Below are 14,623 nucleotides of genomic sequence, written 5' to 3' on the forward strand. Positions count from 1 at the left end.
ACTCTGTATAACAGGCTCTAGGTTCATTCACCTTGCCACAACTGACTCAAATTTGTTCCTTTTGATGGCTGGGTAATATTCCATTGTATATATATACCACGACTTCTTTATCATTCACCTGTTGAGGGACATCTAGGTTGTGTCCATGTCCTGGCTATTGTAGACAGTGCCACAATGAACACTGGGATGTTTGTGTCTTTTAGAACTGTGGTTTTCTCAGGGTATATGCCCAGTAGTGGCATTGCTGGATCATATGGTAGTTTTATTCCTAATTTGTTAAAGAATCTCCATACTGTTCTCCACTGTGGCTGTATCAATTTACAATTCCACCTAGCCCTATTACTTCTACAGATATTCAAATAGAAACTTAAGGAGTAAAGAAAAACATTCAAACCAAACAAAATAAAACCTAAATTTAGTATTTAGGGAGACACACTTAGGTGGCAATACTATCCCAAAAAAGTAAGATTAGGAGACAGGTTAGTTTTAAAGAAGAGGAAAGGGAGTTGTAACTACAAAGGCACATGGAATTTCTGGGCTAATTTTCTATTTTATACCTGAATGGTGGTTATATGAATATATTTGCCTTATAAAAACATATTAAATTATAATGAATAATTTATTAAACGGTTTACCCTTTATTCATTTTTTGGTAGATACATTATATTTCACAGTAAAAATAAAGAGTAGAGGACAGCTAAATGAAGATCTCCACCTAACCCAACATTCTATTGATGATACATATAACATCCCTGCTAAAGTACGTGCGTAAGCTTTTTTTTTTTTGTGGCCACACCTCAAGGGATCTTAGTTTCCTGACCAGGGATCAAACTGGTGCCCCTTGCAGTGGAAGCGAGGAGTCTTAACCTCTGGACTACCAGGGAAGTCTCATCTAAGCTTTTCTTTTTTACTATTATTTATTTACTTGTCTACAATAGGTCCTAGTTGCAGCATGTAGGATCTTCAATCTTCATTGCAGCATGCAAACTCTTGGTTGCAGCAAATGGGATCTAATTCCTTGACTGGGAATCCAACCAGGGCCCTCTGCATTGGGAAAGCAAAGTCTTAGCCAATGGACCATCAGGGAAGTCCTCACCTAAGCTTTTTAGAATCATCCAATAGTCTATTTACAAAATGTCCCCTTCTAAGCTATGAATTATTACTTTACTATTCATTTAATTTACAAGGGAAAATAGTTACTGATTGATGTACTCAAAGTTTAAGAATTATCACTCCCAGAAAATAAAAATTATATCACATTTCTTCTGTAGTTCTTTTCATACATGTAAAAATCTGTAATTATGAAAAAAAAAAACCTCAGCAAAACCACAATAGAAAAAAAATTTTTTTTCAAATTTTGTTCGATTTAAGTTTTTCAACAAAAGCAGTTTTTCAATGAATGCATAAGTATAACAGTGATATAACTTGGCTAAATTCAAAACTCAGGAAAAAAAAATAATCACTCCTCAAAACATGGTGTCCTATTTTTAGATTCTAGAAACTGACAGCTGGAATGAAGGCAGTGTTTTAGTTTCTTTTTTCATAATTTAATTTTATTATTTCTTGTCCTTCAAAAAAAAGGGGGATGCAGGAAATAAAAATATGCTACCACAAAACATGCCACTTTGGCACAAGGATTATTTTGAACTGAAAGCAACTGAGAGTAGATGCCAAAAAGGCTCCCTGTCCACGCCTTGCTTGCCTAAAAGCAGGTTTAGACTATTTATCACCAGAGACTCTTTATCAGCCGAGGAATGTAATTCACATAACAAGCCTTATTAATCAAACATTATCTCCTATTAGTTTCCCCCATATACGTTCTATCCCACAGTTCACCATCCTTGGAATAGCAAACCTTTTTCCTCTGTCTTATCACTTCTCTAGAAATTTACTGTCCTTTGTTAATACACTATATAAGCCTAAGCTGTAACTACTTCTTTGAGTTACTCTTTATAGAATTTCTCCCATGTATATGCTCACTGCATGTGTTGAATAGATTCTGTTTGTTTTTCTCTTATTTATCTGTATTTTGTCTGTCCAATTATGGCCCCAGTCAGAGAACCACTGGGGGGTAGTCTTGTGTCCTTTCTCCTCAAGGACAAAATAAATGAACACATCACAGAAAAGACACGAATAGCCAATATGCATGTGAAAAGATGCTCAGTATCATTAATCTCATCTTTCTGGTCTTTAAAAAAAAGTTTGTCTTTTCATAAAATGGGAAAGAGAGCAAAATATTTCAACAGATACTTTAGAAAATATACAAAATAACAATAAACACATGAAAAGATGCTTATTGATATTCAACAATGATGACATTTGACAATATTCTCATTCATCAACAAAATGCAATTATTACCACATTTAGATATCACTACATGGGACTTCCCTAGTGATCCAGTGGCTAAGATTCTGCACTCAAATGCAGGGGGCATGGGTTTGGTCTCTGATCAAGGAACTAGGCCCCACACACAGCAACTAAGCCTATGTGCTGCAACTACTGAACCCACATAAATAGCCCACATGCTGCAACCAAGACTCAGTAGAGCCAAAACAAACAAATAAATAAAAAAAATTTTAAACATAGCTCTTAAAAAAAAAGATATCTCTACACGTATATTATAAGGGATGATGACAGAGACTGACCATACAAGTCCTGACAGGAAGATTGAGGAAGTAAAACTCTCTGCACCGCTTGTGCAAATGTAAAATGACACAATTATTTCTGGAAATCATTTGGCAGTTTCTTAACAAAGTTGAAAATGTACTTTCAATGACTCAACAACCCATCTCCTAGGTATTTACCAAAAGAAATAAAAATGTGTCCATACAGGCACTTGTACATGAGTGTGCACACAGCAGTTTTATTCATTGTAGTATTCATTTGTCACAGAACTAGAACAAAAATATTTTATATTTGTATAGAAACACAAAAGACCCCAAATAGGCAAGGCAATCTTGAGAAAGGAAAACAGAGCTAGAGGAATCAGGCTCCCTGACTTCAGACTATACCACAAAGCTACAGTAATTAGAACAGTATGATATTGGCACAAAAACAGAAACACAGATTAATGGAATAGAATAGAAAGCCAAGAAATAAATCCACACACCTACAGTCAATTAGTCCATGACAAAGGAGGCAATAAATACACAATGGAGAAAGACAGTCTCTTCAGTAAGTGGTGCTGGGAAAACTGGATGGTTATATGTAAAGTATAAAATTAGAACATTCTCTAACACCATATACAAAAAGAAACTCAAAATGGACTAAAGCTCTAAATGTAAGATTGGACACTATAAAATTCTTAGAGGAAAACACAGGCAAAACACTCTTTGACATAAATCACAGCGATATCTTTTTGGATTCACCTTCTAGAGTAATTGAAATAAAAATAAAAATAAACAAATAGGACCAAATTAAATTTAAAAGCTTTTGCATAGCAAAGGAAATCATAAACAGAATGAAAAGACAATCCACAGAATGGGAGAAAATATTTGCAAGTGATGAGACAGACAAGGGATTAATCTCCAAAATATACAAACAGCTCATGCAGCTATATATATTAAAAAAAAGTCAACCCAATCAAAAACTGAATATAAGACCAAATTAGACATTTATCCAAACAATACATACAGATGGCTAAGGAGCATATGAAAAGATGTTCAACATCACTAATTATTACAGAAATGCAAATCAAAGATACAATGAGGTATCATCTCACACTGGTCAAAATGGCTATCATCAAAAAATTTACAAACAATAAATGCTGGAGAGTGTGTAGAGAAAAGGAAACTCTCCTAAACTTTTGGTTGGAACATAAACCGGTACAACCACTACAAAGGACAGTATGAAGATTCATTAAAACAAAAACAAAAACAGAACTGTCATATGATATACCACTGCCACTCCTGAACATATATCCAAAAAAAAATCATAATTTGAAAAGATACACGCATCCCAATGTTCACTAAAGAACTATTTAACAATAGCCAAGATACAGAGGCAACTTACATGTCCACTGACAGAGGAACAGATAAAGAAAATGTGGTACAAATATACAATAGAATATTACTCAGTCCTAAAGAAGAAAGATCCATCTGCAAAGACATGGATTGATGTAGAAAATACTGTACTTAGTGATATAATTCAGACTGAGAATAACAAGTACTATGTGAATGTAAAAAATGATACAAATGAACCCATACACAAAATAGAAAAGACTCACAGAAACAGAAAACAAATTTATGGTCACCAAACAGGAGAAGGGAAAGAGGGACAAATAAGGATTATGAGATTAATAAATACAAACTACCATACATAAAACAGATAAACAACAAGGATTTATTGTATAGCACAGAGAATTATGTTCAATGTCTTCTAATAACCTACAATAAAATATAATCTGAAAAAATATACAACTGAATCACTTGGCTATACACACAAAATTAATTCAGTATAAGTCAATTATACTTCAATTTTTAAAATTACTGATCACAGATTACCGTAACAAATATAATAATAGTGAAAAGGTTCTGAAATAGTGTAAGAATTACCAAAATGTGACACAGAGACACAAAGTGAGTAAATGTTTTTTTGAAAAATGGTGCCGATAGATCTGCTCAATGCAGGGCTGCCTGCAACATTCAGTTTTGTGAAAAACAGAGATCAGTTCAAGATGGCAGGGTAGAAGACGCACTCTCACCATTTCTTACGAGAGCATCAAAATCACAACTGCTGAACAACCATCAACAAGAAGACACTGGAACCCACCAAAAAAGATAACCCATATCCAAAGACAAAGGAGAAGTCCCATTGAGACAGTAAGAGGGACACAATTACTATAAAGTCAATTTGTAAAAAATGCAGTATCTGCAAAGTGCCAATAAAGTGAAAAACAGTAAAACAGAGTATGCCTGTATCTTATGAGTAGTGTCCTTATAAAAATGGCAGAAACAGACATACACAAAAGGAAGACAATATGAAGACATACAGGGAAAATGTGTAAATATGGAGGACTGAATGCCTGAAGAAAAGAGAGAGACGTGGAACAGATGATTCCCTACTACCTTCAAAGGAAGCATAGCCTTGCTGACACCTTGACTCACATGAAATGTAAATGGATTAAATAACCTAATCAAAGGTAGAGATTGTGAGAGCAGCTTATGATAAAATAAAAAATAAGATCTTCTATGTTCTGAATGTATGTGTGCTAAGTCGCTTCAGTTGTGTCCAACTCTGTGCAACCTTATGGACTGTAGCCCACCAGGCTCCTTTGTCCATGGGATTCTCCAGGCCAGAATACTGGAGTGGGTTGTCATGCCCTTCTCCCTGGGACTTTCCCGCCCCAGGGATCAAACCCAAGTCTCTTAATGTCTCCTGCATTGGCAGGCTGGTTCTTTACCAACAGCACCACCTAGGAACCACTCTGAATGTATGTTTCCCCTCAAAATTCATATTTTGAAATTCTAACCCCCAAAAGTGATGGTATTAGGAGGTGGGGACTTTGGGAGGGTCATGAGGGTAAAGCCCTCATCTAAGGGATTAGTGCTTATAAAAAAAAAGTTCAAGAGAAGGCTCCTTCCACTCTGAGGACATAGCAAAAAGATCCCCATTCATGAACCAGGAAGTCTTCAGCAGATACTGAATGTGGAAGTACTATGATTCTGGGCTTCTCAGGCTCCAGAATCATGAGAAATAAACGTTTTTGTTTATAAGCCACCTACTCTTATAGTATTTTGTTATGGTAGTCCAAAAAGACTAAGATAAGATTCAACTGTATGCCTAGAACAGAGACACACTTTGGACTCAAAGAAATAAGTAGGTTCAAAGTAACATGACGGAAAAAGTATACCATGCAAACAGCAACCTTAAGACAGGTAGAGTGGCTATACCAGTATTAGACAAAATAAACTTTAAAGAAAAAAATAACATCAAATGTGTGTAGAAACAATGAGGAATAATTCATTGACAAAAGGGTTAATTCATCAGTGGGATATACTGACTATAAACATGCATGCGTGCTCAGTGGCTTCCGTGGTGTCCGACTCTGCAACCCTAAGGACTGCAGCCCACCAGGCTTCTATGTTCACAGGGATTCTCCAGGCAAGAAAACTGGAGTGGGTTGCCATGCCCTCCTCCAGGGGATGTTCTTAACCCAGGGATCAAACCTATGTCTCCTGTCTCCTGCATTTGCAGGTGGGTTCTTTATCATTAGCGCCACCTGGGAAGCCCGACTATAAAATACATATATATAATAATAAGATGACAAACTCATAAAGCAAAAACTAACAGAAAGGAGAAATTAACAATTCAACAATAATAGTGCAACATTTAAAACCCCAGTCTTGATAGAACAATGAGACAAAAAAAAATCACAGAGGCTTGAATAACACTATCAACCAACTCAATCTAAAAGACATCTAGAGGCACTCCAATAAATAGAAACAAAATGCACGTTCTTCTCAAACACATGGAACATTCTCCAAGAAAGACCATATGCCAGGCCACAAACAAACCTCAGCAGATTTACAGGAAGTGAAATCATATAAAACATTCTCAGATCACAATGGAATTCAATTAACCATTAACAACAGATAAGTCATCAGAATGTAATGTACAGCATTGTGACTATGGTTAATAATATGATAATGTATGTTTGGAAGCTGCTAAAAAATAAAACTTAAAAGTTGTCATCACAAAAAAATTGTGACTGTGAGTGATAGATGTTAACTATACTTATTGTGGTGATCACCTCACAATATATACAAGTGTAGAATCATTATGTTGTGTACCTGAAACTAATATAATGTTATATGCCAATTATATGAATAAAAGAATATCTTTGAAATGTAAAAATACATAGAAATTAAACAATACACATTTTCAAATCAAGTGAATTAATCATACTAGAAACTAGAAAATACTTTTGCTTAATAAAAGAAAATCACAATACACCAAAATTTATGAAGTACACCTAATAGTGCTCAGAATAAAATTTAAAACTAAACACCTATATTAGAAAAGACAGATACCAGATCTCAAGTCAATAACCTAACTATATATCTTAAGAAATTATAAAAAAAAGCACAAACTATGTCCAAATCAAGAAGAAAATAAGATTATAGTGGAAATAAATGAAATTAAATATAGAAAACCTGCAGAGAAAACTGACTAAGACCAAAACTTGGTACTTTGAAAAGATCAAGAAAATCTACAATTATCCAGGTAGACTGAACAAAAAAAAACAACAACACTCAAATTATTAAAATCAGGAATGAAAGAACAGTCATTACCAGCAATATTACAGAAATTTTAAACAGTGTTAGAATACTATGAACAAATGTATGACAACAAATTAGATAACTTAAAATACACAAATTCCTAGAAAAACAGAAGCTGGCAAAACTGACTCATTTTTAAAAAGTAGAAAATTTCAAAAGACTTATAACGAGCAAAACTCTGAATCTGTGTAATTTGAAAGATTCACAGATACACATACATATGCATGCAAGCACATTCACCACCAATAACCAGATGGCTTCACTGGTGAATTTTATCAAACACGTAAACAAGAATTAATCACAATCCTTCAGAAACCCTTCTGGAAACCAAAGACAGAATACTTTTCAGCTCATCCTACAAGGCCATTATTAGCCTCATTCCAAAGCCAGACATAGACAACATTAGAAAATAGCAGATTATTTTCCCTTCTGAATACAAACATAGATATCCTCAATAAAAATCCTAGCAAACTGAAACCAGTAACAAATAAATGGGATCATAAATCAAGACATAGCGGGATTTATCCCAGGAATAGAAAGTTGGTTTAAGATCTAAACATCAATTTATGTAATATGTTATATTAATAAAGGATACAAATTATATGATATAAATGCAGAAAAAACATTTGACAAAATCAACACACATTCATCACAAAAAGCCTCTAACCAGTTAAGAACACAAAGGAACTTCCTCAACACAAAAAAGGGCATGTCTGAGTCTATTTAATCTACAACAAAACATCACAGACTCAGCAGCTTACAAACAGCAAACGTTTATTTCTCACAGTTCTGGAGCCTGGGAAGTCCAAGATCAGGGTGCCAGCCCACACGGTCAGGTTCTGGGTGAAAGCCCTCCTCTGGGCTGTAGACTGCAGACTCCTCAAAGTGTCCTCATGTGGTAGAGGGCACCAGGAAACTCTGAGCAGTCTGTTTTATAAAAAGAGCACTAATCCCATTCATGAGGGCTCTACCTTCATATCTGAAGCACTCCCTCAAAGGTCCTACCTCCAAATATCATCACATTGGGTATTAGGATATCAACATATGGATTGCTGGAATATACAGACATTTAAACCATAGCAGGAAATCTATAAAAAACCTATAGCTAACATCATACTTAATGGTGAAATACTAAACGATTTCCCTCTGACACTGAGAACAAAGCAAAGATTTCTACTCTCACCACTTCCATTCAGTTCAGTTGCTCAGTAGTGTCTGACTCTTCCATTATATGTTATATTGTCTAACTAGGACAATCAGGCAAGGGGGAAAAAAATTAAAGGCCTACAGTTGAAAAGGAAGAAGTAAAGTCATATTTATCTGCAAGTGACATGATCTTGTATATATATCCCAAGCAATCTACTAAAAACTTCTAGAACTAATAAGACAAACAGCGTCACAGTATATAAATCAGGGCTAAAATATATAAATCAATGGGATTTCTACACACTAGTAATGAAACATCTGAAAATAAATTTAAGAAAACATTTCCATTCACAAGAGCATCAAAAGAAGAAAATACTTGGGAATAAGTTCAACAATAAATGTCCAAGACACACTGAAAGTTATAAAATATTGTTGAAAGAAATTGAATAAGACCTAAATAAATAGAAAAATATATTCATGGACCACAAGACTTAATTTGTTAAGATGGCAATACTCTCCAAGTTGGTCTGCAGATTTTTAACTGTCCTCCATCAAAATCCTTTTGGCTGTTTTGCTAAAAATGACAACCTGATTGTAAAATTCAGCTCCTCAGCTCCTCCCCTGGTGGTCCAGTGGTTAAGAATCCGTCTTGCAATGCAAAGGACGTTGGTTTGATCCCTGGTCTGGGAAGATCCCACATGCCGAGGAGCAGCTAAGCCCATGCATCAGAACTTCTGAGCCAGGGCTCTAGAGCCCACAAGCTGCAGCTACTGAGCCCATGTGTCTAGAGCCTATGCTCTACAACAAGAGAAGCCACTGCGATGAGAAATCCATGCACAGCAGTGAAGAGTAGTTCCACCTTCCACAACTAGAGATAGCCCACATACAGCAACAAAGACCCATCACAGCCCCAAAATAAAATAAATAAATATTTTTAAAAAATAAAATTCAGCTGAAAATGCAAAAAGCCCAGAACAACCAAAACAATCTTGAAAAGGGACTTCACTGGCAGTGGTTAAGTCTTCATACTTCCTCTGCAGGGAGCATAGGTTTGATCCCTGGTCAGGGAACTAAGATCCCACATGCCAGGTGGTAAAGCCAAAAAAAGTTGTTTTTTTTTAAATTTTTTTAAAACTTGAAACTACTATAAAGTTGGAAGACTCACATTTTCCAATTTCAAAACTTACCACAAATTACAATACAGTGTGCAGTACACAGTGGTACTGAGGTAAACAGACATATAGATCAATGGACTAGAATTTCAAATCCAGAAATAAACCTGTATATTAACGTTAACTGATTTTCAACAAAGGTAGCAAGAAAAATTGGTACCTCTTCAACAACTGTCGCTGGGAAAACAGCATATTCACAAACAAAGATATAAATTTGGATGCCTATCTCATGCCATACCTAAAATTAAGTCAAAATTGATAAAAGACCTAAATCTAAGAGTTAGAACTATAAAAATTCTTAGAAGAAAACCCAAGAGTAAATCACCATGACCTCAGATTAAGCAACAGTTTCTTAGATATGACAACAAAAGCACAGCAACACAAGAAAAATAGATAAATGGGATTTCATCAAAGTGAAAAAAACTTGTGTTTCAAAGGACACCATCAATAAATTGAAAAGCTGAGTGAAAGAAAATACTTGCCAGCCATATACCTGATAAGCACTTGTCTCCCAGAACATTAAAAAAAAAAAACACCTCTTAAACTCAACAATAAAAAGATAACACAATTTTTAAACAGGAAAAGGATCTAAACAAACATTTCTCCAAAGAAGATATACAAATGACCAACAGGCACGTAAAAAGACACTCAGTGTCATTAGGAAACATTTATTAAGACCACAATGAAACATCATTTCATATCCACTAGGACAACTATGGAAAAAAAGGAAGGAAAGAAGGGAAGAAGGGAGAGAAAGCAAGTATTGGTAAGGATAGAGAGTCCCTGATATATTAATTTACTAAGTACAGTTCACTTGAAAGGTGCAAATTCAGACTAAATAGCTTACAAAGAGCTCTGATTTAAGTTCAAGAATTCCAATTAGTCGTCTAACTTGTGCCAACTCTCCAAAATTTTAATTTTTACTTTGTTACTGTCATTTTTTATTCATTTACTGTTCTTAAAAAATATAGCCTTTTGCAAAATAACAATTTTTAAGCATTTACTATTGTCCAATACTAAAAATTTAGCTCTGAATTCCTTCTAGTAAAAATTGTAATTTGAATCCCACAACTATTTAATTTCAGCATATCAATTACTCATTAATACTATGACTATAGGACTGCAGTTGCTAACTGGGGCATTTTTTTCACTACAGACCACAAGTGATGAACCCAGCATGTTAATGAGTTTATATATAACCCTTTCTTTATTAGATAAATCTTGCAAGATGTTCCAAACACACAAACAAGAAGTTAAGATGACTGAGAATCACAGAAGGTCAGAGCTTACATGCAACCATAAAGGCCACTGAAGTCAATCACTGTATTTTAGAAGCTGTGGTAACTGAGACCCAAAAAGGTTAAATGAATCATTCATGGTCACATTTACACAGCATAAGACCATCCTGTGTCACACACATACATGTATCTTACCTTTCTGGTGATATCTTAGAAGTGACAGGATGACCACGTACACCTTTTTTACTTTTATGGTCTAGAGAGAGGACCTTATTTCTTAGGCTCCTTTTCAACTAAGAAAAAAAAAATGGAATTTGGAATTTCAATAATAGAGAATACAACAATTGAAAGACACATAAATTTTCTTTTTATTTAAAAATTAAACAGCCAAACTCACAATGGTTCACAGAGGGGTAAAAATGCAATCTACAAAAAAACCTGGCATCTTTAGCTGGTGGAGAAACAAAAACCCACTAAATAATAGAAGAAAGACATTTAAAAATATAAAGGTAACTTTAGTCAGGAAATCGACATTTTAAAATTCAAAAGCTTACGTAACCAAAAGACGTTGAATGTGTTTAAGGAAATATAAAAATAATTATCTGTCAATTAAATAGAATCTGCAATTCTGAAGTAACTGCATTTATAAAAAACTGGAAGGGATTACAAATAATTCCCTATGAACTATTACATGGAGAAACTTTATGAAAGAGTCAAATATCTTATTAACACTGTTTAAATTTAATCTAACTAGAAACAACAGTTAAAACTAATTTAGTTAATATGCAACAGTATGAGTCTAGACAAAAAAATTATTTATCTTCTCTTTACATTAGTTTCCTTATGTGGTAAGAGTTGTTTGTGTGTGCTCAGTCATGTCCAACTATTTGCAACTCCATGGACTATAGCCCACCAGGCTCATCTGTCCATGGGATTTCCCAGGCAAGACTACTGGAGTAGGTTGCCATTTCTTCCCATGGGACTTTCGCAACCCAAGGATGGAAACTGCATCTCTTGCGTCTCCTGCATTGGTAGGAAGATTCTTATACACACACACACACACACACACACACACACACACACACACAATGGAATATTATTTGGCCATAAAAAATGAAATAATAGCATCTGCAGCAATATGGATGGATCCAGTGATTATCATACTAGGTGAAATAAGGCAGAAAGAGAAAGACAAATACTTTGTGATATCACTTACATGTGGAATCTAAAATATGACACAAATTATTTATGGAACAGAAACAGACTCAGGGACATAGAAAACACTTATGATTACTAAAGGAGAAAGGGGGCAGAGGAGGGAAAAACGAGGAGTTTTGGATCAGCAGTACAAACTACTACATATAAAATAAACAACAAAGTCCTACTGTATAGCACAGGGAATATACTCATATCCTGTAACAAGCCATAATGGAAAAGAATATCAAAAAGAATATGTATACATATGTACAACTGAATCACTTTGCTGTCCACTTGAAACTAACACAATGTAAATCAACTACAGTTCAATTTTAAAAAATACTGTCTTCCTCAAAGAGGTATCTATACATCCACGTTCAAAGCAGCACTGTTCACCACAGCTACAAGGTGGAAAAACTCAAGTGTCCCATCAATAATAATATCAACAATAACAAAATGTGGCATATACGTAAGGAAATATTACTTACCCTTACAAAAAAAAAAAAAGGAAATTCTGATATACATTACAACATGGATGAACTCTGACTGTGAGATAATAAAAAATACTCATATTGGTCTCTGCCCACAGTTCCTGACACAGAACTCCTAAAATCCTTGTAATTTCCTTGGTAATAAGAGCATCTTTCGCTATAATATTGGTTTTTAACCCCAATTCCTGTCACAAGGCTTCTAAAACCCTGGTTAATTTCCTGGGTGACAGGAGTATCTTTTGTACTAATAAAGTGACTCTAGGTGAGCTTCTAGTCACTAGAAAGACCAAGTCAGTATTATGAGCTTAGAATTCTCATCTCTGCCTCCCATTCCATGGAGAGAAGAGAAGCTGGAAACAGAGTTAATTATCGGTCATGCCTATGGGAGGAAGTCTCCATCACAATCCCAAAAGTACGAGGTTTGAAGAGCTTTCAGGCTGGTGAAACCCATCCACATACCAGGAAGGCGACAATCCCACCTCCACAGAGAAGAAATTCCTGCAAATCGGGACCCACCAGACCTTGCCCTATGCATCTCTACATTTGGCTGCTCATCTGTATTATTTATTATGTCCTTTAATAAGCTGGTAAATGTACATAAGTGTTTCCCTGAGTTCTGTTAACTGTTCTAGCATAAATTAATTCAACCTGAGGAGGAAATCATGGGAACCTCAGATTTATATCCAACTGGTCAGAAGCACAGATGACAACCTGGACTTGTGACTGGCATCTGAAGTGGAGTGGATGCAGTCTTGGGACTGAGCCCATAACCCTGTGGGATCTAAAACTATCTCCAGGTAGTGTCGGTTCAGTTCAGTTCAGTTCAGTCGCTCAGTCGTGTCCGACTCTTTGCGACCCCATGAATCGCAGCACACCAGGCAGAATTGAGATAAACTGCAGGACACCCAGCTCGTGTCCCAGAGGACTGTTTGGTGGGGGGAAAGCCCACATACATGTGGTGGGAGAAGTGTTGTGAAAATGATAATAGTCTGAGAATAAAGGAGAAACACAGGAGGAAGAGGGTTTTTCCCAAAACGATGACATTAGGCTAAGTGAAAAAAGCCAGTAACAAAAAGACAAACACTCTATGATTCTAGTTATACAAAGTATCTAGAGTACATAAAGACAGAAAATAGCTTGTACATAGAAATAGAAAACACACTACACCAAACTAAAAAAATGTCTGCACAGGAAAGAAAACCATCAACAACATGAAAAAGCAGTCTATAGAACTGGAAAAATTACCTGTGAAACACATATCTGATAAGAGGTTAATATCTAAAATATACAAAGAATTCATACAATTCTACAGCAAAAACATCTAATTTTACAATGAGCAGAGGATTTTAACATTTTCCCAAAAGAGATATACATATGGCCAACAGGTATGTGAAAAGGTGCTTAATATCACTAAACATCAAGGAAATGCAAATCAAAACCACAGTGAGCCATCACCTCACACCTGGTAGAATGGCTCTTATCAAAAAAAGACATGAAGAGCTGGCAAGGATAAGCAGAAAAGGAAACTCCTGTATACTGCTTATAGGAATGTAAATTGGCAGAGACGCTACGGAAAACAGTACAGAGGTTCCTCAAAACAAATTATAAAAATCACCATATGATCTAGCAATTCCACTTCAACTTCTGAGTATTTATCTATAGGAAACAAATCACTAACTGAAAAGAATTATCAACAACCCTTGTTCACTGCATAATTATTTACGATAGCCAAGAGGTGTAAACAATCTAAGTGTCCATCAATGGATGAATGGATAAACAAAACATGTTATACACACAAACACACACACACACATGGAATATTATTTAACCATAAAAAAGAAGGAAATCTTGCCATTTGCAATATCATGGGTGTACTTTCAGGGCATTATATTAAGTGAAATAAGTCAGAGAAAAAATAAATACCATATGATCTCACTTAGATGCAGAATTTTTTTTAACTCATCAGTACAGAGAACAGATTTGTGGTTGCCAGAGACAGAGGTTGACAGTTGGGGGAAATGGGTGAAGATGGTCAAAAAGTACAAATTTCCAGTTATAAGTAAGTCCTGGGGATATAATGTACAGCATGTTGACTTAG

At 35.2% G+C, this 14,623-nt stretch overlaps 1 protein-coding gene across 17 annotated transcripts in view; it reads right to left on the reverse strand.

The window, feature by feature from the left end:
- The window catches only part of SENP7 (SUMO specific peptidase 7), a 163,362-nt gene that overhangs the window by 91,869 nt on the left and 56,870 nt on the right, over nucleotides 1–14,623 (reverse strand). For all 17 annotated transcript variants that reach the window (XM_069552042.1, XM_069551968.1, XM_069551958.1 and 14 more), the window contains one exon: nucleotides 11,033–11,130. In XM_069552042.1, the coding sequence (XP_069408143.1) occupies nucleotides 11,033–11,130 (98 nt within the window). The remainder of the gene's footprint in view (nucleotides 1–11,032; nucleotides 11,131–14,623) is intronic.

Source organism: Ovis canadensis, chromosome 1 (genome assembly GCF_042477335.2).
Source record: "Ovis canadensis isolate MfBH-ARS-UI-01 breed Bighorn chromosome 1, ARS-UI_OviCan_v2, whole genome shotgun sequence".
NCBI classification, from domain to species: domain Eukaryota; kingdom Metazoa; phylum Chordata; class Mammalia; order Artiodactyla; family Bovidae; genus Ovis; species Ovis canadensis.